Source organism: Chrysemys picta, chromosome 10 (genome assembly GCF_011386835.1).
Source record: "Chrysemys picta bellii isolate R12L10 chromosome 10, ASM1138683v2, whole genome shotgun sequence".
Lineage (NCBI taxonomy): Eukaryota > Metazoa > Chordata > Testudines > Emydidae > Chrysemys > Chrysemys picta.
In genome coordinates, this window is record NC_088800.1 from 69,122,869 (window position 1) to 69,148,441 (window position 25,573).

The 25,573-nt window shown below is 44.6% G+C and overlaps 2 protein-coding genes across 11 annotated transcripts in view; both read right to left on the reverse strand.

Annotated features, from left to right (window-relative positions):
* Positions 1-24,256, reverse strand: part of ABCC6 (ATP binding cassette subfamily C member 6) — a 49,036-nt gene extending 24,780 nt beyond the window's left edge. For 3 of the 10 annotated variants that reach the window (XM_065558875.1, XM_042861656.2, XM_065558876.1), the window contains exons 1-15: positions 24,088-24,256; positions 19,372-19,548; positions 17,807-17,932; positions 17,135-17,272; positions 15,153-15,278; positions 13,314-13,375; positions 12,231-12,362; positions 11,246-11,458; positions 8,056-8,233; positions 7,363-7,524; positions 4,561-4,653; positions 3,811-4,014; positions 2,910-3,056; positions 846-933; positions 60-129 (exon numbers count right to left, since the gene is read on the reverse strand). In XM_065558875.1, the coding sequence (XP_065414947.1) occupies positions 60-129; positions 846-933; positions 2,910-3,056; positions 3,811-4,014; positions 4,561-4,653; positions 7,363-7,524; positions 8,056-8,233; positions 11,246-11,458; positions 12,231-12,362; positions 13,314-13,375; positions 15,153-15,278; positions 17,135-17,272; positions 17,807-17,932; positions 19,372-19,548; positions 24,088-24,141 (1,970 nt within the window). In that variant the 5' untranslated portion in view covers positions 24,142-24,256. Of the gene's footprint in view, positions 1-59; positions 130-845; positions 934-2,909; positions 3,057-3,810; positions 4,015-4,560; positions 4,906-7,362; positions 7,525-8,055; positions 8,234-11,245; positions 11,459-12,230; positions 12,363-13,313; positions 13,376-15,152; positions 15,279-17,134; positions 17,273-17,806; positions 17,933-19,371; positions 19,549-24,087 lie in introns of those variants that run through there. The other 7 variants (XM_024109831.3, XM_065558874.1, XM_042861655.2 and 4 more) reach the window with 5 other exon arrangements.
* The window catches only part of LOC135973815 (uncharacterized), a 1,510,190-nt gene that overhangs the window by 1,183,176 nt on the left and 301,441 nt on the right, over positions 1-25,573 (reverse strand). The gene's annotated exons all lie outside the window — the stretch shown is intronic.

Sequence of the window (25,573 nt, forward strand, 5' to 3'; positions counted from 1 at the left end):
CAGCACTGGTGGTGATCACTGAATCGCTGGAAATATTTATTTGAAATAAAAGCCTGTACCTTTTAATGCAAGGAGAGCTTCCTCTGCACCAACTGAATGTTCCATTTCTTACGGTGATACCATTCTGTACTAACATATAAAGAGACATGAAAGGCATACATGGGTATTTAGAGAGCTACATAAATGTACTTGTTTCTATTTGCATAATTATTTACTGCAATGTAATAAATCATCAATGTTCTCAATAGCTTAAAAAAGATTAATGCAGTTTAATTATCACCAAACTGAGCGCACACAGTAGAATGCGTATACACTAGCAACTAGAGCGGGATCACCAAACCAACAGATAAAGTGACTTTTGGTCAATATCCACCAGTGGCTAGATTTGTCCTAGTGACTTAGGGATGAGCTTTTGTGGGTCTGGTCCTCAGCTGGCTAGCTATCCTGATTCACACTAGCCGAGGATGTGGCCTGCAGGCCCCTCACTACTTCCTTGAGTTAGTCAGTGACCTTTAAAGGCTGCATTCTAGGAAGTTAATTATTATAATTAAGAGTATTTTACTGTTAACGCTATCAAATCGTCTCTTGACGCTCCTCTTAAAAGCTTAACTGACACCGGTGGATTATTTCTTTTTGGGGGAAGAAAAATACACATGGAGGATAAAAATTGTGTCTGTCAAATCATCAATATACAGGAGAGAGAACCGAATGAAACTAGTGGCTATAATGGCGATACAGCCACATTTTACATGGCGCACACTCCCTGTGCTGTGTGTAACTAATACTAGTGGAAGCGGAGTGCTATGCTCTCCTCACCAGGGCAATCACCCTAGGGCAATGCTTACGGTGGTCCGAGGTAACTGTGCTCATGTTGTTTGGATCCAGCTCTTCAAGACTAAGAAAGGCAGCTAAACGGCTTAAGGAAACCTTGGCCTGAAATTTAAAAACACACAAACCAGCCAATGGATTTAAAATAGTAAACGGTTACAATTCAAGTGAATGCCCAGCTCAGATCATTTCCATGGCAATGGTATTGTCTGGTGTTTGCAGTTTATTTGTAGAAAATTAAACTGACAGTTGAGCGTTCTTGGTGTTTTAAGAAGTACTTGTGGCACCTTAGAGACTAACAAATGTATTTGAGCATAAGCTTTTGTGGGCTACAGCCCACTTCATCGGATGCATAGAATGGAACATATAGCAAGGAGATATATATATATATACATATACAGAGAACATGAAAAGGTGGGGGTTGTCCTACCCACTCTAAGAGGCTAATTTATTAAGATGAGCTATAATCAGCAGGAGAAAAAAAACAACTTTTGTAGCGATAATCAAGATGGCCCATTTCAGACACTTTGACAACAAGGTGTGAGGATACTTAACATGGGGAAATAGATTCAATATGTGTAATGGCTCAGCCATTCCCAGTCTCTATTCAAACCTGAGTTGATGGTGTCTAATTTGCACATTAATTCAAGTTCAGCAGTTTCTCAGAGTCTGTTTTTGAAGCTTTTCTGTTGCAAGATTGCCACCTTTAAGTCTGTTACTGAGTGACCCAAGAGGTTGAAGTATTCTCCTACAGGTTTTTGAATGTTATGATTCCAGATGTCAGATTTGTGTCCATTTATTCTTTTGCATAGAGACTGTCCGGTTTGGCCAATGTACATGGCAGAGGGGCATTGCTGGCACGTGATGGCATATATCACATTGGTAGATGTGCAGGTGAACGAGCCCCTGATGGCATAGCTGATGTGATTATGTCCTATGATGGTGTCCCTTGAATAGATATGTGGACAGAGTTGGCATCGGGCTTTGTTGCAAAAATAAGTTCCTGGGTTAGTGTTTTTGTTCTGTGGTGTGTGGTTGCTGGTGAGTATTTGCTTCAAGTTGGGGGGGGGCTGTCTGCAAGCGAGGACAACAATGGGCGTTGGTGCCCTTTCCCCATACCACTTGCCTTTGTTCCCATCCAGCTCCGCAATACCCAGTCGTTCCATGTCCTTTCTTTCTCTGGAACGGTGCTCCTCTCTCTGTTCGGAGGTCTGCAGTTGGCCATCGTTTCCCAAATACGCCCCAGAATCCTTTTTCACTGGCTCTAATGCTCCTTCAATGAGGTGCAATGACAGTCATCTTGGAGGACAGGAGGGAAGCCCAGCTTCCCCACTTCTAGTAGAAGCAGCAGATGTTCCTCCTCGTCTCCCTGGCTTGGGTGAGCAGTGCTCACTCACAACTCCCCTTCTTCTCATGGGCTAGTGCTGAGAACCCTTCCCCTTCTGTCTCAGTCTGTTTTAATCACCCCACTCGGCATAATGGAGCCTGGGACACATCCGAGATCTAGTGGTGCCTTCTGCACAGGAATGAGCCAGAAATAAGAAAACATTTCTGAAGCAGGAGTTTGAAGCTCACCCTCTTCCCGGCTGGAGAAGAGTGGATTGGAATCGGCCCATTGCTGAGTCTGACCATCACAATGCTATTTCGTCAGACTCTGAGATGTGGCATCCTGGGAGATATGGTCCCGTCTTGCTGTATGGGATAGGTGGCAGCCTACTTAACCTATCCTGGTTAACGACTGCCCCTGATCTTAATACATCCTTATTGTTCTATGTGAATGAATATAAACCCAAATCATTAACATTACATTTCATGATGACAGCCAAAACAGAGTGAAAAAACTGCTCTTGCTAACCCCTTCAATACACTATGCAACATTGACTGCAAGCAGTACCCAGAAGGCGCCACGCATCTGGATGACTGCATGCCCACATGCGCCATGCCCCGATTCCCATGGCCTTCCCCACATGACCTAAGCTAGGAGTGTGCCACTCCTTAAGAAATCCCTACCTTCACCTCGGACCAGTGCTGTGCAAAAGAAAGTAATGACCAAGCAAATGAGAACATAGCCTGCAACTAACCTGTATAGCGGCATTTATGGAATATGGCAGGAAAGAGTGAGCAGTGTTGAGAATGTTGATCAGGGTCAAAGAAACGAAGGCTTTCTGAGCATCTAGGACATGCTGCTCATCCACCAGGGTGTAGACCGCAAACATGGCAAATGCAATCTGCAAGGGAGCAAAGGGAAGGCAAACTAGTATTCACAGACCGGCAAAGCAGTGCTCAGATGGTGCGTCATTTTCCCAGGACTCATTTTGTAAAACCTCAGTGGCATCCGCCACACCCATTTACGTTGTCCTGTGAGTTCTAGAAGCAAAGTTTTTATAATCTGGTGACAATTCAGCCAATCTGATTGTGCCACTTACTGTGCTTTTGAGATCGTTGCAGCACTGCAAATACAGTGAGACAAGTTTCAGAGTAGCAGCCGTGTTAGTCTGTAGCCGCAAAAAGAACAGGAGTACTTGTGGCACCTTAGAGACTAACAAATTTATTAGATCCACGAAAGCTTATGCTCTAATAAATTTGTTAGTCTCTAAGGTGCCACAAGTACTCCTGTTCTTTTTACAGTGAGATAGTGACATGAACATTCCCCACCAGAAGGCTATCCTAGATAATGTATGTTGCTGGGATGGGACAGCAGCAAAGGCAACAGTGCATTATAAAAAAAATATTGAGGCCCGGATCCTGCAGTGAGCTCGGTGTGGGTGGACCCCTGGACTTGCACAGAGCCTCAGGCCCTTGTGGGCCCTGTGTGAGCGTAGGGATCTGCCTGCAGGGAACCCTTTGCAGAATCAGGCAAATAGACTATTCATTTCTCTGGGCAGGCATCTGTCTATTGGATTTGTCTATAAAGTGCCATGCACAGCTATGGTGCTAAGGGAACAACGGGCTGTGTGCTGTAAAGGAGAGTGAACTGCTCACCAGGAATGTAGATGAGTGGAAGGAAGACAGAGACAGCGAGAAGAGGATCTGAGAGCTTTTTAAAGCTTGAAGCTCTTGCTTTCGGATACCGAGTACTTTCTCCATAAAGGCTTTCTCCCAGCCATAGAGTTTGATGATCTTAATGTCACTGAGGATGGCATGGATGAGTCTTGCTCGGTTATCTTTATGGTTCATCTGGTCCTCCTAAAATAAAGGCCCATTGAGGCTGTCATTAGGAATGCTGAAAATGTCACTCTTCCATCTTTGTGAACACCACCTTGAACCTGGCTGTAAATTCGGAATGGATTTCCGGGCCATTAAGTAACATGTGGGCCCTTTGCCTGTAGCTCTGTAAGGTTGGATATTTACTTTTATAGCTTCAGGCAATTTAATTGTTTAGTAGTAGCAGAAAAACATTAAAATTTTGGTCTATGAACCTGCAAAATATAATCCTATTAGAGAGCTCACACTAAATCTATAAGCAATCTTCAGAGGCTTTGAATGTCTGGGATCCTTTCAAACAGCAACGATCAGCATGGATAACAAACACTGAGCTATCACTTAGTCACATCTCAGTGCAATTACAATATACCTACATGTAATCACCTCTGTTTTGTTCCTTATCCTTGGGCTCCATGGGGTTCTTACTTGGGTGAGAATTATAGGATTTAATCTGTGAGGCTAGATCTTGAATCCCAGAAATTCACATGCCAATGATAACATTTTGCATTTTTAGGAGGCAAAAAGTACCTGAAAGTGACTTCTCTTCTTGGTGATCACGAAATTCAGAGGCAAAAGAATTAAAAATACAGCAATTGCAGTCAAGGCAGATGGTCCCAGGAGCTGCCAGGAGAGAAGAGGTGAGATTGCCGTAGAAACACAAGAAACATTGGTGAAATATTGGTAGAGATACTAGTTTTCCTGGTCACTTTGTTCTTTGCCTGTTTTCTCACTTGAGGCTTGTGTCTAACACCCTGTAGTGGGGTGGCTGCCCCACTCCGATAAGCCGGGGTTAAAAGTCAAGCCAAGCTAGGCTGATTGGGGAAGCAGCCACAGCTGGCCCTGATAAGAGGGCTGTGGGCCAGGAGCTGAGGAGTCTCTCTCTCCAGCCCTGGAGGGAGAAGGGCTAGCTGTCTGAGAGGAAGGTACCTGAACTGGAGCAGTGCTGGGGAATAGGACAAGGGAGCTGGAGAGCTCCAGCCTGGCAAAACCCCAGGCTGCAGGCCTTGGTGAAGGTCTACAGAGGTACTGGGGCTGCAGAGATACAGCCTGGGAATAGGCAAGGCAGCAGGTCCTAACCCCTTGCCAATGACGAGTGGCCATTACAGACTGCAGTCTGCCCCAGTGAGCGGGGGCTAGATGATGATTGGCAGTAGCCACTGAGGCAAGGTGGGTTTAGAGGGTTGAGGATTCCCCAGGGAGGGGAGACCCAGAGCATGGGGGTACTGCTGGGTCAGAACCCCGAGGTAAAGGGCACCATGGTCCGGGAGGGACATGGGGCCAGCGGCAGGTGAGACACCGGCCTGCAGAGGGCGCGCCGTATGCTGGAAAAGAGCTAATTCCCAGGACAACCAGCAGGAGGCACCGTGCTGGTAAGTCACGCTTCACTGCACACTCCTTTGGGTAATCCTAGAACTTTCCTCCTCCTCTGCCTTCAGGAGTATTTTAATGAAGACACTGTGACCAATTCAACCTTCTGCCGCCTCAGCCCTCCATGAGAATTCTGGAGTGATCATGGGCCTTACTCAACTGTGCTGATGCAAAACACCTGAGTACTGAATTCACAGAGGCAAATCCTCCTCTCACATACCCCGGGGGAAGCCCATAGAAGCCAATGATGTGGGTGGAGACTTGGCCCAGTGATTTTATTTTCATAGACTGTCTCATAGGTGGTAATGTTTTTTATTTTGATGAATTATGTTTATTTCCCTGAAGGAACAAAACAAAGTCATGTCTGTGAGAGATCCAGAAACATGCTTGAGAACCAACACTTCATTGCTATTTCCTCTAGCAGCCTTTGGATGCATTAATGGAGACATCTAGTGGCTGGCTTAGGAAAGTCACACGGGCCAATGCTGCAGGGTCTGGCTGGATTTAAATCAGCTAGCAAAGTGCAACAGCAATGTTTTATTGCACTAGCTTTGGACCACTGGATATATGAGTGCAAATTTGACGTGAATGGTAAATTATAAATGTTTGGCTCTCTTAGCGTAGTGTTTAATGGATCTCTGCTCCCTTTACAAATCACCTCAGTGTGCTGGAGAGGCCAGTACTAGAATAATCACAGTGATGCATGCCTGGGGCAGAGGTAGGGTGGTAGAATTGGCACTATGCCAGTTTGCATTACTCCTGGCTCTAGCTGATTATACCAGTCTCTGATGTTCATGTGAGCACTAATTACTCCCAAATGAAGAGATGGACCAACATCTCTATATCCGTTACCTGCAAGTAACCCCCAAATACCTCCGCATTCCCCCAGACAACTAGCAACACCATCTCCAGAAAGGCGGTGATGCTCAACATGACATACAGTTGTTAATTCACTTTCTGGTGCTGTAATGCCCTTCCAGGTGCTAACAAGAGCATGGGCCATCCTAGTCAGCAAAGCGGGGTAATGCAAGTCTCTCAGGACCCCAGTCTTCAAAGCTGCCTGACTTTACAAACATGATCATCCCACCCCACAGGGTGCACGATTTCATCTGGCAAAGAACCAAATAGGCTGAAACAGAAATGCTCGTGATTCAAAACTGGGGGCTTTATTCTGCAGAAATATAATACACTCCTCATTAAATGTAGGGATGGAAAGGTCACTAGCATTATCTAGCTCATCTCAGTCTTGCACTAATTCAGGATCATTTATATCCTAACGTTGGCACGTAGTAAATCTAGTTTACCCAGTAAGCCTACAACGAACCTTTCTCATAACAGTATCACAATGATCGCGCTCATCAAATTGCCTCACTGTCTCACTGACTTCATGGGAATCAGCCTTTAGGATAAAGTGTAGGAAAGTTCACATTGCAGCTCATACTCATTGTTATGTTTTAAGGCTGTGCCAAATAACTGAACACCAGAACCCTGAAAGTCAGAGAGCTGAAAACAGTTATAGTATTGATTGTGAAAGGGCAACATATTTTTCTTCTAAATGGCACCACCGGAAGGAGAGACCCCTTTTTTCCATGAGCAGGTTGTAAGAACAGTCGCATTCATTGTCTTTATCTAGGAGATCAGACTGAACACTGGAATCCACAAAATTAAGCCAAGAACTGTGTGTTGTGTGGGTGGAAGGATGGAGCAAAGCAAGGCATCCAGTGAAGAATAACAAACAACAATGAAGAGACGCATTTAAATGTGTGGGGAAACTCATTTTTCCTTCTAATGAATGTGCGTGTTTGTGTTTGCTTTATACCACAGAGCTCAAAGATAGATGGGAAAAGAGACAGATGGAAATATCAGGTTGTTCTGGGCAGCAAACTTCACACCGGACTCATGACAACTTCTCTTTACCATTGATCTCATGAACAGGAACAGATAGATGTGACCATCTCTTACCTGCCACAGGAAGACAAAGCAGATGATGATCCGGATGGGAGCAAGCCAGGTCCCATTAAAATATATAATGAGATCCATTAATCTTTGCACATCGACACATACCAGATTGACAATTTCTCCTACAGTTGCTGCTCTCCTTGCTGCATTTGACATGACCAAGATCTAGGGGTGGGATGGGGTAGGGGTGGGAGAAGCAAGAGCCCAAACAGTCAAAATCAGCTTCTGTTCAGAAAATAAATAACCAACTTCATGCTGAGGTCAAAGGGAAGAAGGATCAGGCTCATAAAGAGGCCAAGTCCTAGTCACTGTAGTATCAAGAATGAAAACATCATTCAGGGTCATGTGACTTCACCCTGCAGATGAGTCTATTCAGTGCTCAATAAGAAATGAAATAATGTCTAGCTTGCTCGGCAAAGCACACCTTTCACGCCCTGCTCTCCAGTCCTTTTTTTTTTTTTTTAGATGTAAGAGCTACTCCATGAACCTCACAACAGCAAACGGGACAATGCTTTCCCCAGATCTCATGGAGATTTATGCAGCTGCCCTTCACTTGCAGTGTAACCACAGAATTATTTGCTAAAAACAGCTCTTAACTATTATTCATATTTGGGGTAGAAGTTATTACATACCATTGCATCAAAAACATTAGTGGTTGATAAGAAAAACAACTCCCCAAGGGAAAAGCTGGCTTACCTTCCTATACACTAGGCCTGTGACTGCAGTCTTCAGCCTCATTCCCAGTACAAGACATACGTACATGTAACGTTGTTCAAACAGAGTCTGGAGGCAAGCTAATAGGAACAGTAACGTTGCATAGAAATAACCTCTCCAATTTGGGGCTTCTCGGTCCATGATGAACTCCAGGAAAAGGCTGCAAGAGAACGTTGAGCGGATGGATACAAACTGAGATTACAAAATACATGTCCCTTACAGCAGGCAGTATTTTTAGAAAGGCCTAAACAGTGGGGATTTTTTGTCTTGTCTTTAGCAAGGCTACAGGCTTTGTAACCCTCACTGGCTGATATTTGTCAGTAAAACAATAGAAGGCTGGGCAAACAGCTCAGCATCCCAAGTATGTAAAATGGCAGCACCCAACCTAGCTTTTGTTTTATTTTACTGCAGGTCAGAACATTCAACTGCTCCTTCTCATGCTGGAGCAGAGATGTCCTAGCATCACACTTTCCCAGCACGGTACGGTGCAACTGCAGTGTAAAATGATCTACTGCATTTAGGGCTGTTGATTAATCGCAGTTAACTCATGCGATTAACACAAAAAAATTCATCGCAATTAAAAAAATTAATTGCGATTAATCACAGTTTTAATCACACTGTTAAACAATAGAATCCCAATTGAAATTTATTAAATACTTTTGGATGTTTTTTTTCTACATTTTCAAATACATTGACTTCAGTTACAACACAGAATACAAAGTGTACAGTGCTCACTTTATATTATTTTTATTACAAATATTTGCACTGTAAAAATGATAAAAGAAACCGTATTTTTAATTCACCTCATACAAGTACTGTAGTGCAATCTCTTTATCATGAAAGTGAAACTTACAAATGTAGATTTTTTTGGTTACATAATTATACTCAAAAACAAAACAGTCTAAATCTTTAGAGCCTACAAGTCGACCCAGTCCTACTTCTTGTTCAGCCAACCGCTAAGACAAACAAGTTTGTTTACATTTACAGGAGATAATGCTTCTTATTTACAATGTCACCTGAAAGTGAGAACAAGCGTTCGCATGGCACTTTTGTAGCCAGCATTGCAAGGTATTTACGTGCCAGATATGCTAAACGTTCGTATGCCCCTTCATGCTTCGCCCACCATTCCAGAGGAAATGTTTCCATGCTGATGACGCTTGTTTAAAAAAAAAAAAGCGTTAATTAAATTTGTGATTGAACTCCTTGGGGGAGAATTTTATGTCCCCTGCTCAGTTTTACCCGCATTCTGCCATATATTTCATGTTATAGCAGTCTCAGATGATGACCCAGCACATGTTGCTCATTTTAAGAACACTTTCACTGCAGATTTGACAAAACACAAAGACGGAATCAATGTGAGATTTCTAAGGAAAGATACAGCACTCGACCCAAGGTTTAAGAATCTGAAGTGCCTTCCAAAATCTGAGAGGGACATGACTTTCAGAAGTCTTAAAAAAGCAACAATCTGATGTGGAAACTACAGAACCCAAACCACCAAAAAAGAAAATCAACTTTCTGCTGGTGGCATCTGACTCAGATGATGAAAATGAACATGCGTTGGTCTGCACTGTTTTGAATCTTTATCGAGTAGAACCTGTCATAAGCATGGACGCAAGTGCTCTGGAATGGTAGTTGAAGCATGAAGGGACATATGAATCTTTAATGCATCTGGCACGTAAATATCTTGCGACGCCAGCTACAGTAGTGCCATGTGAACACCTCTTCTCACTTTCAGGTGACGTAAACAAGAAGCGGGCAGCATTATCTGCTGCAAATGTAAAAATGTTGTTTGGCTGATTGGCTGAACAAGAAGTAGGACTGAGTGGATTTATAAGCTCTAAAGTTTTACATTGTTTTATTTTTGAATGCAGGGTTTTTTTTGTACATAATTCTACATGTGTAAGTTCAACTTTCATGATAGAGATTGCACTACAGTACTTGTAATGGAGGAACTGGAAAAATACTATTTCTTTTGTTTTTTACCGTGCAAATATTTGTAGTAAGAAAAAACTTAAAAATGTAGAAAACATCCAAAAATATTTAAATAAATGTTATTCTATTATTGTTCAACAGCGCGATTAATCGCACGATTAATCACAACAAACTTTTTAAATCACTTGACAGTCCTAATTGCATTTCTTTTTGGGTTGCATGAGTTGATCGGAAATATCAGAGAAATCAATGGCCACATTCATTGCTGATATATATGTGGTATAAATACCACTATGCTGCAGTCAATGGTGTTTCAGGCTCTTATTCCACCTGCGAACTGGGTTTGACTCGTCTGAAGTGATACTATAATGCATTTTGGCGCTGAACCAATACTGTTGCAGAAAAATACTTACCTGAAGAAGTAGTTTTCTAAGAACTATAGGGGGGCATTATTCTACTGTTTATAATTTATCATTGGATACAAAGCACAGAGTCTTTCAATTCTACAGTTACAAGTGCGTTGTCTGCTCTCACGGTTTTATATGGAGTCTCATGATATCCAATGTGTTCCTTAAAGCCCCAGCTCCTGCAGTCATGCAATTAAGAGCCTCGGCTTTCATTTTAAAAACAAGTAGTAAGTTTCTAGTCCTCTGGTCACAGAGAGAAGCTTGAAAACATGACCTAGGTGCACTGCACCCTAAAAGCTCAAATCCCATAAGCCAAGTAAAAAGAACCCCAAAGATATTAAACATAATTTTTACGACAATTTCCTGAAATTTAGGAGCCTGACTCATGATATTTAAAGACTTGGATTTGGCAATGCTGCAACAGCTTGAATCTTGTTCCCATCAGTGTTGACGAAAAGTCACGGCCATCTGATGGCTGTTTGGCAGCCTGTGTGAAATGACTTTTGTGATGTGTATGTACTATACTGAGACCATTATACTGGCCCTAACTGCCACCTTTGGTAACAAAGAGACCACCAATTTTCAGGACTTGGAGGTTTAAGTCTCTCTCTATGTGACAGAGATTGGAATAACCTGGCAGAGAAGTGCAAGGAACCTTGTGTTATGTGGCCAGTGCCACATTTGCTTAGCAAATAAATAGAGGATTTAGCGATCCAAAGATGCCAGATCTGACACCTTTCATCACATAAAAAAATAACGTAAGGAAAAAGTAGTTAATGTAAGGGTATGTACAGCATTTCCTTCTAGACAGTCATTCCTGAATGTGCAAGTACCTCAGTATCTTTGGGACAGAAAACAAGAAGACGTCACAGATGACTAAGCTGAGGGTACCAAGAAGGAAATAGGTTCCAAACATGTTCCAAAATGCTTTCAACAGTGGCTCACTCTGACCCTGTTCTGGCTGCAGTAGAACCTGGGTCTCTTCTGTCTCAACCAAACCAGCTCCACTTTGTTGATCCTTCTTGTATTTGATGGATTCTGTGTTTCTAAAGAAATAAACACAAAGAAAATTGGCTGCAAACCAAAGAAGGCCTGAAGTGTTTGACTTGGGCTGTCAACAGCACTATAAACACTCCACACTTGGAATCGGGGCTTCCCAAGTGGCCTGAATAGTGAGTTATTTATTTGTATTGTGGCAGCACTTAACAGCTCCAGTCATGGAACAGGACCCCTGTAAAAATACAGAACAAAAAGATGGTCCCTGCCCCAAAGCAGTTCTGGATATTTGGACATTAAAAGATGTTCCCCAGTAGATTTCAACATAGTTAAGGTCAGATGGCTCTAAATGATAAATGGCCAGAAGATCACCTGGCAGTGGAAAGAGCCCAAGGGAAGGGAAACTCCACAAAGTTCTCCTTGCCGAGTATTCCATCCACAGGGGCTGCCTTCCACTAGTTGAATGAGTTGAGGATTCAATGGCAGTGACTCCATTGCCCATTCCCTTGTGCAAATAGGGAATACAATGGCCCTGGGGCTGCCTCATCTCTGAAGCTGCACAAACAGCAGCAGTGCAGCTTCCTTCGCACCCTACCACACTCAGCCCCCACGGTGATCTCCAGCACACAATCCCTCACATGGGCTGAGCCCTGGTGTCCAGGATTTGGCCCTATCAGCATAAACCCCACGATCCAGTCTTTAATGAGAACTAGAGGGTGTCAAATGGGGCTCTGAGGTGGTGTGTTAGCACCTGGGAAGCTGAACATGCTAGCTCTGCATTAGCTAGAGGAGAAACTCCCACCCTCTGGAACAAGTACTTACTGCTTGGCTCTGTTACAGTACTTTTTCCATTCTCTTTCAAACTGGGAAACAATTTCCTCTGAGGAGTTTTCTTTCATCAGTGACCATAAGTCGTCTGCTTGTAACGGCTGCCGATAGCCTTTCCAGACTAGCCTGTAAAATAAATGGTTAACGGTCCCAAGCACAGAGGATTGTGTGTCCAAGAAAAATGTTCAGTTGATTGGCCTTAAATTAGTCCTACATATTAAGCCTAATTCTCAGTTACTCCGTTCTTGAGCTTGGGGCAGGGACAGAAAGGTGAGGACAAAGGTGATTTTAAGCTCACTTTGCAACCTCCATGTTCTTGGGGGCCATTCAGCGGCCTTGTGTCGTCCCCCCCCCCCCCCCGCATAAATTAGATCAGCCCTGAGGTTGTTCAAACTTGCATTCTGCTTCCCATGACTCCTGTGAAACAGAGACAGGGCCTGGCCTATCTGAGAGCAGGCCCATTGTATGGGGGCATCTGGCACTGTCCTTCCATTCTGCATGGTTGCTGGCTGCCCCACCCCTAAACATTTACAAGAATATTTTAAGTATTCTCAAAAATTTCAGGAACCACTTTGCTCATGAAAACTAAGTAGCAGGATGGTGCAACTTCATGATCTCTAACTACCCTGGGGCCCTGTAGAGATTGAAAGAGGCTCTCCTGACAGAAAGCTGGGATGTTAGCAGAGTTGCAGTGATCATTTTGAAGGGTGGCTGGATTTTTCCAAGTCACAAAGTTACCTGGGCAAATTCTATACTCAAGTCCCCTTCAAATCCAGGTGTGAAAAAGACCTCTACTGCGTTAGCGTAACTCAGAGCACAGTTTGAGCCCTGGGGAGTACACATAGGTGTCTGAGGAAAGAATTAGTCTTGTTGCAAGGAACTCTGAGCTTGTCAGCTTTGCCACTGTCCCTTAAACCTCAGCCCAGATCCTCAAAGGTATTTAGGCGACTATCTCCCATTTAATTGAAATGGAGTTAGGTGCCTAAATACCAGCAAAGATCTGGGCCCTTCTGCCTTAAGCTGATGGAGCTTATCCGATATTTTAGAGTAAACGTCTCTTGCCGCTTGTTTTCTTACCCAGAGAACCACCAGAAAGTGATTTTGGAAACAAAAGAAGCACCAAGTTCTGGACACGGACTCTGTGAGAGGAAAAACAGACAAGTTTCATATGTAGAAATAGTCACATACTGCATAAACACAATATCCCGGTTTTGCCCCACCAAGAAATGATGTGCAACTGGCTTGTGTTAAGGTACTAAGACTATGACTGCTGTAAGCAGCAGATCTTTACTAATTCAAATCTGAATGAGGCCTGAGCTGGGAGCAAGGGGTACCCTTTTCTTCATATTGTGATCTACAAACACTAATTTCATGCAGGAGTTGGGCTATGACTTGTTTATAAAAGATGAAGTATTACTGCCATGATTGTAGTGAAGGGAGATGCAATGCTGGCTGCACTGGGAAGGCATGTGGCAAATGTCAGCACGGTATGGTAACAGCACTGAAAATGGAAGTGAGATGTGTGGATAGGGATAGGTCACTAGTTTTTCAGAATGTACATATGAAGCATCAGTATGCCAGGTTCAGCACAGGCAGAGACATGGTCCTGTGGCACTGGTTATATAGTCTGTCTGGTCATTTGCACTGTAAACCCTTTTCTCCGATTTGTCCTGTGCAGGGCAAAGCAGAAGCATGTTAAAAAAATACACTTGATTCTCAGGATCAACTATTTCTGGGAGTGACTTTCCGTACTCTCCCTTTGGAGACATCCACTTACATCTCTCCCTGTCATCTCAGATCTTCCTGAGCAAGGCAGTGAACATAACATGGAATGCGCCTCAATTTGCCATCAAGATCTAATTTTGCACTTTTAATAAGACCTGTTGTTTCTAGATAATTGCCTCTATTCCGATACATTAACCTCATGTGGGACTACATATAGTATTGGTTAAAGCCGCTTTGTCTTGGCTGTCAGACACAAAATGGAATCCTTAGTCATTCTCTGTGTGTACAGTACAGAACATAGGATGCTAGTAGGAATAATACTTGAGGCCCATTTCTATTAATGCAGGCTGACATGGGACCTTCTTACATCCAATAATTTGTTTTAAATTGCCTCACTGGCCAGTTCTGTTGTTGTTGTTTGTAATATTTTATTACAGAACTACTTAGGAATTTCATGCAAGTATCAGGGCCCAGACACAGGGAAGAAGTATAAAACCACAATCCTCATCCCAGTGAGTTCACAATGTGGATGTCAGTCTGGATGCAATAGGTGGGAAAAACAGACAAAAGAAGGGTGATGAATCAATACAATAAATAAATAATACAATTTTAGACTTATGTTTTCAAACATGTCCCCTGCCGTAGACTGCCTCTGTTTTTGGCACCAAACTCAGAGAGCTCGGGACTGCGTCTCAGAGCTGCAGAACATCTGCAACTCCAGTTGAAGTCAATGGGAACTAGAGCTGCTCAAAGAGCCAAGGGCTGCAAGTTCAAGATAGACAAATTTAGACTAGATACAAGGTGGACATTTGTAACGGAGAGGTTAATTAACCAGTGGGACAAATTACCAAGGGTGGTGGTGGATTCTCCATCATTGGAAATTTTAAAATGATGGTTGGATGTTTTTCTAAAAGACACATTCTTGTTCAAACAGGCATTAATTCAGGGAGGTCCTATGCTCAGGGCATTACAGGTTAGACTAGATGATCATAGGTCCCTTCTGGCCTTCTAATCTATGAAACCTCTGAAAATCAAGCTGGGGACCCAGAAACCTTGGCATGTTTTTTTTTTTAAATACTGGTCTATATGTAGGCTGCCATGTTTTCATCTCAGACATTCATCTGAACTGCCCATTTCCAGTGGGTTTTAGACAAGGGACTGATGAGCTTTGAAGAAGTCAAATATACTTACAGAGTCATTGACAGCTTTTGAGAAGAAGGGAGGCCAATCGGTAAAGAAGAACAGTACGACCTCTACTAGAAGCAGGATAAAATAAATGTAAGAGGTGACATGACGGAAGGGGTCCTCTGGGAAGCCCTACGAAAAAGAGAATTGCTGAGGTTGAGGTAAAATACTTAATGTGAAATCACTAAAGAGAGGTGGATTCACACACTGTGTAAGCCATAAGCTCTGAGTGTTGCTGTGGATGTGTGCCATGTGTATTTCTTGCACCAGTTTCTTATAGAGTGTGCTATATAAGAGTTAAATTACTGTTATTGATACGGAAAACTCATGCAATTTGAAAATCACAACACATGCACTAACAAACCACTGGGGGGAGCTGGAGTGTAACTATAGTTTAGACTAGAGTAAAGGTTTCAGTTTGGGGTTTTCGAAGGCGCCTAAAAGAGCTAGATGCTGAAATCCCACTGTAATTCAGGGGGATTTGGGTCCCTTAGCCTGCTTTGAAAATGGCAGTGTCAGGCTTTGACTAGGCAGTTTCCAGTAAATGTTTATGGCTGCTTAATTTAAACTAATGCAAGGGGTTGAGTCCTGTGAGGATATAAATTCCCCATTCACCTATACTTCAAAATGGAAAAAGGCTATTCCCTGGTTTTATTCTAAATAGTGTGTTCTGGAGCTGTTTGGGGAACCTCCCCGTGGGCCTCATAATCCGCTCTGTGTCTGAGACAGGCAAGCAGTGTGGAAGAATTACATGAGTGGGAAATTATATCATGACAATAAAAAGAAGATGGCAATGTCAAATGCCTAGCATGTCCCTAGAGTGTGGGACTAATTAACATTAATTAATTCAATCAATATTAATTCAATACAATAGTGAGTTCCCACCATCCTTGTCTTGTGGGAGTGTATCATTCTTCTATCTGTCAGTGAAATATAGGTGCTGATTTGAACTTCTGATCTTTCCCTGTTGTCACAGAAAGATTCACCTGTGGGGTTTATCACTTAGGAGAATGACCAGTACTGGTAAGTATCAGGTCCATAAATCTATCCAGTGAGTTTTAACATATAGACGCTCAACCTAATGAAACCAAAACAGCTGCTATAAAAGATCTACAGCAGAAGTGGCTCTCTGAAATCAAGTTGCTCTGCCTGATCTTGCTACATGCACATGTTGTACCTCTTTAATGATACCAGTATAGTTAATGCAGTACAACTCCATAGTATGGACACAGTCATACTGGTATAAATGTGTTTATACAGGTATAGCTATTCCCAGATGGGAAAGGGAATAAACTTTAACAATACAAGGTGCCTTTATACTAGTAAAACTGTATCCACCCTAGAGGCTGTACTGGAATTACTATACTGGTAAAAATCCACACGCCCTAACTGACACAGTTCTACCAGTACAAAATCTATGTGTAGACCAGGCCTTAGTAACAGCACTAAAATTCAAAGAGCATTTTTCCTTTGATTTGTGTGTGAATTGGGTGCTCAGAAAAGCTGTGGGGCCTGGAGATTAAAGTGCTCTTTTCACCCATAGAACAGATGCAGCCTGGGTAGTGGCAGTGCTCGTTTCTTTCAAACTGTCTGGCCAATGCTCCTCAAGCATAATTCAGTGTGGCTACTTGGAGAGAGCAATTCAGTCTACTGCCCTCTTTAGTTCTTGGCCTAATGGCCAAGACAGCAAACAAGAGGGCCAAATGGAGCCATGCTGTTGTTAAGGCTATGTCTACACCGCACTTTTGTTGGTAAAACTTTTGTCGGTCAGGGGTGTGAAAAAAACACACCCCTGACTGACAAAAGTTTTACCGATGAAAAGCACAGGTGTGGATAGTGCTTTGTCGGCGGGAGACGCTCTCCTGCTAACCGCCTCTCATTGGGGATGGTTTTATTTTGCTGGCAGGAGAGCTCTCTTCTGCTGGCAAAGAGTGGCTACACGGGAGACCTTACCAGAGGCACATGCTGAAACTAGAAGTTCTGCTTACCCCTTCCAGGTCCTGTTGAATTTTAGAACTAACAGTCACAGTAGCAGCCAGGAATGACAGTAGCCAATAAATCAACAAGATGCCCGAAGACTGAACACCCTTCAGCCTCTCAAACTGGGTGAGAAACACTGCAGGGATCTGGGAAGAAGAGAGAAACAATTAACACTTTCAAGTTAATGGTCAATAGAGGTTATTGTCTGCTGGTGTCAGATCAGTTCAATGTTAATGGGCTGAACTATTGTTCCCCTTCTGGTAACATTTAATTCTACCACATGTAGGTGGTGGGAAATGGAATCCTCTCTCCTTTTGCCTGGGGCCACTCTGCAGTCACTACTGCAACCACAGGGATGCCATAGCCTCTGCTGCATCAGCTCCCACATGGTGCTTTGGGTCAGTGGAGCCATACAGGTGCAGACTAAGTGACCACACCACTGTGCCAACCGTGGCCTGCCACCATTTCATGCAGCACCACAGGTGAAGCCTCAGAGAACACAGCTTCACAGTGCACAGGTTTTTGCAGACAAAACCAGCTCACCTATAGAACCCCATCAGTCCTGCTGTCGATTGGGTCTTCTGCATCCACCAAGAGTGAGGGGCAAGAGGGCCAAGACCAGCTTTGCCCTATAATAGTTAAATTGAAACTTATGTTTAAAAAAAAAAAAAAGGAATTACCATTGTGATCCCCAGAACTGCTGGGCTAATGAAGAACACTGGAGCTCGTAGGGTTCCTTGATTTATTTCCCAAAGGGTATAGAATAGGTTTGAAAAACACAATAATATCAATATAAATCCAAGTACCTGGGAGAGGGAAACAAACATGTTGGACTGGACTGTAAAAGGATAAGTATGATAACAGTAGTCTGTGTACTGTAAGGTACAGTAAAGGGGCGGTTTGGGACACACTGTGATTGGAAGCAGTTTGGGGCGGTTTGGGACACACTGTGATTGGAAGCAGTTTGGGAAGTAGGGGCAGGCTAAGATGGAGAGTGCTACAAGGATTGTTGTTCTGTTTTAGGCCAGATCCTGAAATCCTTACTCACTCACTCCTCAGCTCAGAACTGAGCTTACCTGATTAAGAAGAGAGTAAAAACTAAGTCAGGCTCTCCGGATCTGGCACTTATATGGGAGATCCACAATCAGACAAAGACAATGTAACCTACACAGTCATACTAACCACGAGGAGGATGGGGGATTCAAAGGAGATTATCAAGACAATTTTAACCACTTAGAACAGGAGTGGGCAAACTACAGCCTGCAGGACCGTCCTGCCTGGCCGGACCCTGAGCTCCTGGCCTGGGACACTCGCCCCCGGCCCCTCCCCCGCAGCCTCAGCTTGTTCGCTCCGCTGCTGTCACAATGCTCTGGGCGGCAGGGCTGTGAGCTCCTGGGGCCTGACCCGGTCTCTGTGATGTGCGGTGGCGACGGCGTGGCTGGCTCCAGGCAGGCAGCGTGACTGTAGCGCTGCCAGCCACCAGTGCTCCAGGCAGAGCATGGTAAAGGGGCAGGGATCTGGGGGGGTTGGATAGAGGGCAGGGGAGTTCGGGATGGTGGTCAGGGGGCGGGGATGTGGTTGGGGGGGAAACAGGAGGTTTAATGGGGTCAGGAGTCCCAGGGGGCAGTCAAGAAGGAGGGGGGACTGGATGGGGCGACGGGGCAGGGAGAAGGGGTGGTTGGATGGGGCAGGGGACCCGGTGGGGGCTGTCAGGAATGAGAGAAGTGGTGGGATGGGGTGGCGGCAGGGTCTGGGGGCAGTCAGGGGACAGAGAGGTGTGGAGGGGGCAGGGGTCCCAGAGGGGCTGTCAGGGAATGGGGGGGGGGAGGGTTGGATGGGACAGGAGTCCTGAGGGGGGGCAGATAGGAGGTGGGGGCCAGGTCACGACCCCCTCCCCTAACTGTCCCTCCATACAATTTACGAAACCCGATGCAGCCCTCAGGCCAAAAAGTTTGCCCATCCCTGACTTAGAAAAACAAAGTCACAATAAATTTAGCATTAAATACCCAGCCTCTAATACTAGCTAGTGTGACCCTAGTGGAGCAAGCAACAGACTGGGGTTCAGGAGATTTGCCTCTGCACTGGCCTACTTAGGGACCTGGGTCAAGTCCCTTTACCGCTCTGTGCCTCAGTTTCTCCATCTGTAAAATGGGAATAATGATATTGACCTCCTTTGCAAAGTGTTTTGAGATCTACAGATGAAAAGTGCTATGTGTCATAGCTAGGTATTATTTTTGATTATTACCATTTTAGTTTTGAAGAGGTGCGACATTCTGATATATCCTCTGCTGTGGTGCTCAAGAAACAGGTAATAGAATGGAAAACAGATCCAAAGATAGGCACAGGGAATCCAAGCAATGACTGTATTCTGAAAACACTGGGTAAAGCTTGGGTTATCTGTATACCACGTCTGATTCCAGTCCTGCAACAACACACACAGAGAAATGGTTTAGCACAGCCATAGCCTGCTATCGACCTTACCCCTATCTTGGACTGTATGGAAAAACAGAGAGAAGGGACCAGATCCTCAGCTGGAGTAAATCAATATAGGTTGGTTGAGGACTATGCTGATTTACACCAGCTGAAGAGCTGTTTTTAAACATTTACAGTTTAAAAGGAGTTTGAACAACAGAAAGATTCAAGGGGGGTAGGGGAATGACATGGTTAAAGAGATGGGAGAGAGAGGTAGATTTTTTTAGCATTTTGGATGAACTGGAGGTGGGAGGGGGGAGATGAGGGAAGGCTAGAAAGGAGAGATCGGTAAAACTGGGACTTTTCAGCTTGGAAAAGAGATGACTAAAGGGGGATATAATAGAGGTCTATAAAATCATGACTGATGTGGAGAAAGTACATAAGGAAGTGTTATTTACTTCTTCTCATGACACAAGAACTAGGGGTCACCAAATGAAATTAATAGGCAGCAGGTTTAAAACAAACAAAATGAAGTATTTCTTCACAAAATGCATGTGAAGGCCAAGACTATAACAGAGTTCAAAAAAGAATTAGATAAATTAATGGACGATAGGTCCATCAATGGACATTAGTCAGTATGGACAGGGATGGTGTCCATACCCTCTGTTTGCCAGAAGCGGGGAATGGGTGATAGGATGGATAACTTGATGATTACCTGTTCTGATCATTCCCTCTGGGGCTCCTGACATTAGCCACTATCAGAAGACAGGATACTGGGTTAGATGGACCTTTGGTCTGACCCAGTATGGCCGTTCTTATGTTTTTGAGAGAGCTCCAGAAAGCAGAGTAAGAAATAAGCAGGGAATGGCCAGGGATTTTAGCAGTTGAGATAATAAAGAAAGGACAGACTGGAAAAACTAGAGAGGAAAAACTGAGAGGATTGAGGATTAAGGAAGAAACTGGGATGTGGAGGAAAAAGAGAGGTTAGAGTCAAAGATTACTTCAAGGTTGTGGACCAGGGAAACAGGAAGGCTATGGAGAGTTGTTAATTGAGTAAGATAAAATAGGCTAAGGAGAGGATTAGGAGGAGAGATAAGGTCTGTTAAATTCAGTATATAAACTGCACTCTGTTACTTCCTTTCCCCCCACCTCCTGAAATCTTTAATGTATAATCTCTGGGAATGTATTTTAAAAATCCCATGATCAGATAGTTGGATTAGGGTGTTAGCATAATGAAATTGACAGTACAATGATTTTTTTTATATTTGAAAATTTTTAAGTAAGTATGTGGATTACAGAAATTACAGAATAACAGCAAAGATTCCTTCCCATGGGGATTTACAGGGGGAAATAACTACCAGGCACACTGGGGACAAGTCTGAGCATGTGGTATCTGAAAGGGGTATTCAGCAGGTAACTGCTATGCTAGTCAGATGCTTACAGTGAATAATGCTTTGGTCCTTACTTTCATGGGCCCTGGTGTTTGTACAGAAATTGGGCCTGAAGGTGGGAGGAAGATGTTACACAGAGAAATAAAACCAAAACCTTCAAACATCAGTGACTGAAGTGAAACTCCCAAGTCTGTATTTAGGCACCTAAATAAAAGTGGCCTGATTTTCAAAGTGCTGAACATCTGCAGTTTAGGGTTGCCAATTTTGGTTGGATGTATTCCTGGAGGTTTCATCACATGACATAATCTTTAATTAAAGATTAATCTTTAATTCCTGGAGATTTCCAGGACAATCCTGGAGGCTTGGCAACCTTACTGCAGCTCCCATTGATATGTGAGAGATTTGTGGGTGTTCAGAGAATTAGGCCCCTTTTATTAAGATGTCTAAACATGCATTTAGGAGCCTAATTTTAGGCAGCCATGTTTGAAAATTTTAGCCTACATTTCTTGAACTCTTCCTTCTATCACCAGGGTAGAACAGATGGGACTGCGTGGATATTTTTGGTTCTCCTGGAGCTTTTAGGGGGTAATGAATAGGAGGAGAGATAGTTATGGCAGATTCCAGGCTGGTGCTCAAGTGATTGAAGGATTTAATGTTGAAGCTTTTGCTGCCAGATATCTCTCTGGGATTGATAACCCAGCACTCGCCTGCATTGTTCATATTCAGTGGATTGGTTTCAGGTTGCTGCCCCTATGATTCCCTAAGCCCCTGAATGGTCTTGAGTCTTGATCCTGCATTGTGATGTGCCCAGCTGGATGGCCATGCCTGCGCAGAGCCCCATTGACTTGACTGGGATTCCATGTGAGCCCAACAATTTGTTCGTGTAGGTCACAGTGCACAATTGGAGCATTGGCTATTAAGAGCAGCCACCGGCACTGGTTGGACCTGTGCTTGGGTTACTTTCAAAAGACCAGTGCTAGGATCATTTTCACAGGATTAGAGAGACAGGTGTGGATATAACTGGGAAATCACATACATTTGTTTTAGCTCCATGTAAGTGGAGTCTATTATCTTTCCTTTAGCTGCTTGCTAGGGTGGTATCAGTGCTCTCATTAGTTAGGGGGCTACTGACACCTGATGTGGACCTTCCTATTCAGTATGCTGATAGGCAAGGCTGAGAAGAAAGCAATCACTTGGTGAGGAGAGAAAGTGGATGATGGTTTGCTAATTACTATGAGGCTTTATCAGTTTTTAGCAAGGAGACTGTAAAGTGTCCCCCTTTAGGTTTCTATTCACCATAGCCCTTTTAAAAGTATTTCTCTTATGAATACATAACATTAAAGGTGTATACTGAAGTAAAGTTAACATAAGGAAGGCTAAAGCCATTTTAATATCCTTCCATCATGGACTAAGTTCTACTCTAGTTAAGCCCCACTGAATGCTTAGTGTAATTCAGAAAATAATTTGGCCCATTATATATTGAGAGTGAAATCCTGCCCCATTGATGTCAACTTCAAAAGTCCCATTGACTTTAATGGGAAAGGGTTTCATTCTTAATGTTTTAATACCGTTTTTTGTAATATTAATGTATTTATTTCCAACCACCATTATTTCTTGCTCAGATACAGTGTCAGTTGGAGGAGCTTCTTTCCCATATAAAAATTATTGCGGTACCTGTAATGGCTCCAGCTAACAGTAATTTTAGTGTCTTGACTTGGGCCACTACACGGTTAGGTTGACATAAACTGCCTTGCATTGATCTAGCTGTGGAAGTATCTTCACTTACATTTGGCTCACACCCATGCAGATGCCTCTCTACACCAACTTAATAACATCACCTCCCCGAGTGGCGCAGTCACGGTCGATGTAATTAGGTCAAAGCAGTGTCAGTGTTGACATTGCATTACTTACACTGACTGTTACTGGCTTTCAGGAGCCGTCCCATAATGCCCAAGGCTGACAATACAAGCAGGGGTGCTGGAACAATTTTTATAGTGGGGGTGCTGAGAGCCATTGAACCAAACTGTAAGCCTGGTATATAATAGAAATCACTTCAAGCCAGCGATTGCGGCAGAAGCCCCAGCACTCCTATGAATACAAGCGAGCCTGGTGTCACCTTACCGCTGACCTAAGGAGCCAAATGTGTGCACAGTCAAGCGATTTAATAATTGCAGTGGCTGTATGCCGACGTAAGTTAAGTTGACAATTTTGTGGTGTAGACATGGCCTTATACATTAGAAGGGTTGCAAATATTTTCACCACTGGTAATAGGTAGAGACAATGTATGATGCAAAAGTATCACAACCAGCATAGCAATTTATTACAGATTTTGACTGCTTTCCACGTATGTTCTTGTAGCTTATACTTTCAAATATTGAAGTCCAGAGTGGTGTATTAGCTTTGGGCTGTGCCAAAAGCTAAGGGCTCATGGGAAAGGGTTTCAACTTCCACATAAGTCCAAAGTTTCTTGAAGTAACAAAGGTCACTGAAGCAGAGAGGTGCTATCTATGAATGGGTGGAGCTCTATAACACTGCTGGGCAGGTGCGGGCTTTCCTTCACTGTGGGTTCTAGTTCTCCTTGTTGGATCTCTCCTACACCCCCCACCAGTTGGTCTCTCCCCCCCCCCCCCCATGTCACTGTACTTCGCTTTCCTCCCACCCCCTGCAGCAAGGGGTGATGAACCATTTGGCTGCAATGATTGAGAGGAGAAATGGCTGGAGAGTGGGCAAAGCTCCCAAAGGTCTGGACTCTGCAGGTGGAGATAAAGTGCCCTGTCATATAACACTGCAAAGAGGAAAACCCGAGAGAGAGAAGCCAGCGGGCACTGAGTAGCTGGGAAGTTGCTGCAGTTATTGCATGGCTCGGAAGAGGGAATGGTCCCCATCTCCAGGCACTAGGCAGCGTTTAAGTGCCCCCCTCCCCCGTGCACAGAACCCAGCGTTGGGCTATGTACACGCACTGCAACCGGGGTACCAGACAGCAGGCTCCACGGGTGGTAGCAGCAGCTGCAAGATCCGAACCGTGCCCAGCTGCAACGCGGGGCAGCGAGCAGCCGATGCGATGCCCGCCCGCTGCAGAGCGATCGGCTGGGGACTGCCGGGGGAGAGGGGGGTTGTGAAAACGCTCCCACAGCCGGGGACGCGGGCAGCTCACTCACCCAGAGGCCAGCGAAGCCCTCCCGGGAGCCGCACAACCAGCCGCCCCCAGCCATGGTGCGTGCTCCGGAGCGCGGCGGGGGCTGCAGCTGGCCTGGGCCCCCTGCGCTGGCTCCGGCCGCCCGCCCTCGCCGCGTGAGTGGCTTCCTGGCCAGGGGTGGTTAATGTGTGACGTTCCCGGGGCGGGGGAAGGGGTCCGGGGGCGCTGCCGAGAGCCTGGGCCTGTCTGCCTGGCAAATGGCCTTTGGGGTTGGGCCTGGACGGACCGGCCCCGAACCTGGGGAGAGTTTGGAGCGGAGGCCGCATCCCGATGGGAACGTCCCAGCGAGTCTCAAAGAGCAGATACAAGCGCCCAGCTCCAGATTGGGAGGGTTGGGGGTCAGACTCCACACTCCCTGCTCCATTACACCACCCATGTATCTCTGCTGACTGCTGGGGAGTGACAGACCCCAAAACTGCCTAGGATTGGCCCCCAGGGTCAGCTTTCCAGGAGCTTAGCTCACCTTGCAGCCCAGAGAAAGTGGCATCAATTTCACCAATTAACACTAATGATCTCTTTTATGCCTGGTGTACACTGGAAAGCAATAGCAGCATAGGCATGTGGGTCAGGGCCCAGAGTGTGGAAAAACCACACCCCTGAATGACTTAGTTATGCTGCATTAACACCTTATGTCAATGAAAGGGGGCTTCTGGCAACTAGCTAACTTCATTCAGCAACCTGGTGTTGCTACACCAATATCCCCTTCTGTTGGTGTTGGCTCTGTCGATGGGCAGGTCTTCACTACGGGGGGTGGGGGGGAGGGTGTCGATCTAATATACGCAAATTCAGCTACGCGAATAGCGTAGCTGAATTCGACCTATCGGAGCCGACTTACCCCGCTGTGAGGACGGCGGCAAAATCGACCTCCGCGGCTCCCCGTCGACAGCGCTTACTCCCACCTCTGCTGGTGGAGTAAGAGCGTCGATTCGGGGATCGATTGTCACATCCCGACGAGACGCGATAATTTGATCCCCGAGAGATCGATTTCTACCTGTCGATTCAGGCTATGCAGGTATAATCTCTGCAGTGTAGACATACCCTTAATTAACTCAGGAGGAATCAAACTAAATTGCTATAAGGCACTGCTAATCCGAAATCCATGGAGGTTGCATTGATTAAACTAAATCAGTTTCTAAGGGATTGTCTACTACAGTTAATATGCTACAGCTATGCACTGTAGCGCTTAGTGTAGACATTGCTATGCTGATGGGAAGCATTCTCCCATCAGCATAGGTAATCCACCTCCCTGAGAGGTAGTATCTAGGCTGATGGAAGAATTCTTTTGTTGATTTAGTTCTGTCTACATGGGGACTTGGATTGGCCTAACTATGCTGCTCAGGGGTGTGGATTTTTCACACACCTGACCAATGTAGTTAAACCAACCTAATTTTCTAGGGTAGATCAGCCCTAAGCAAGTTCAGTTAAATATGTACAATTTTCTTGTATAG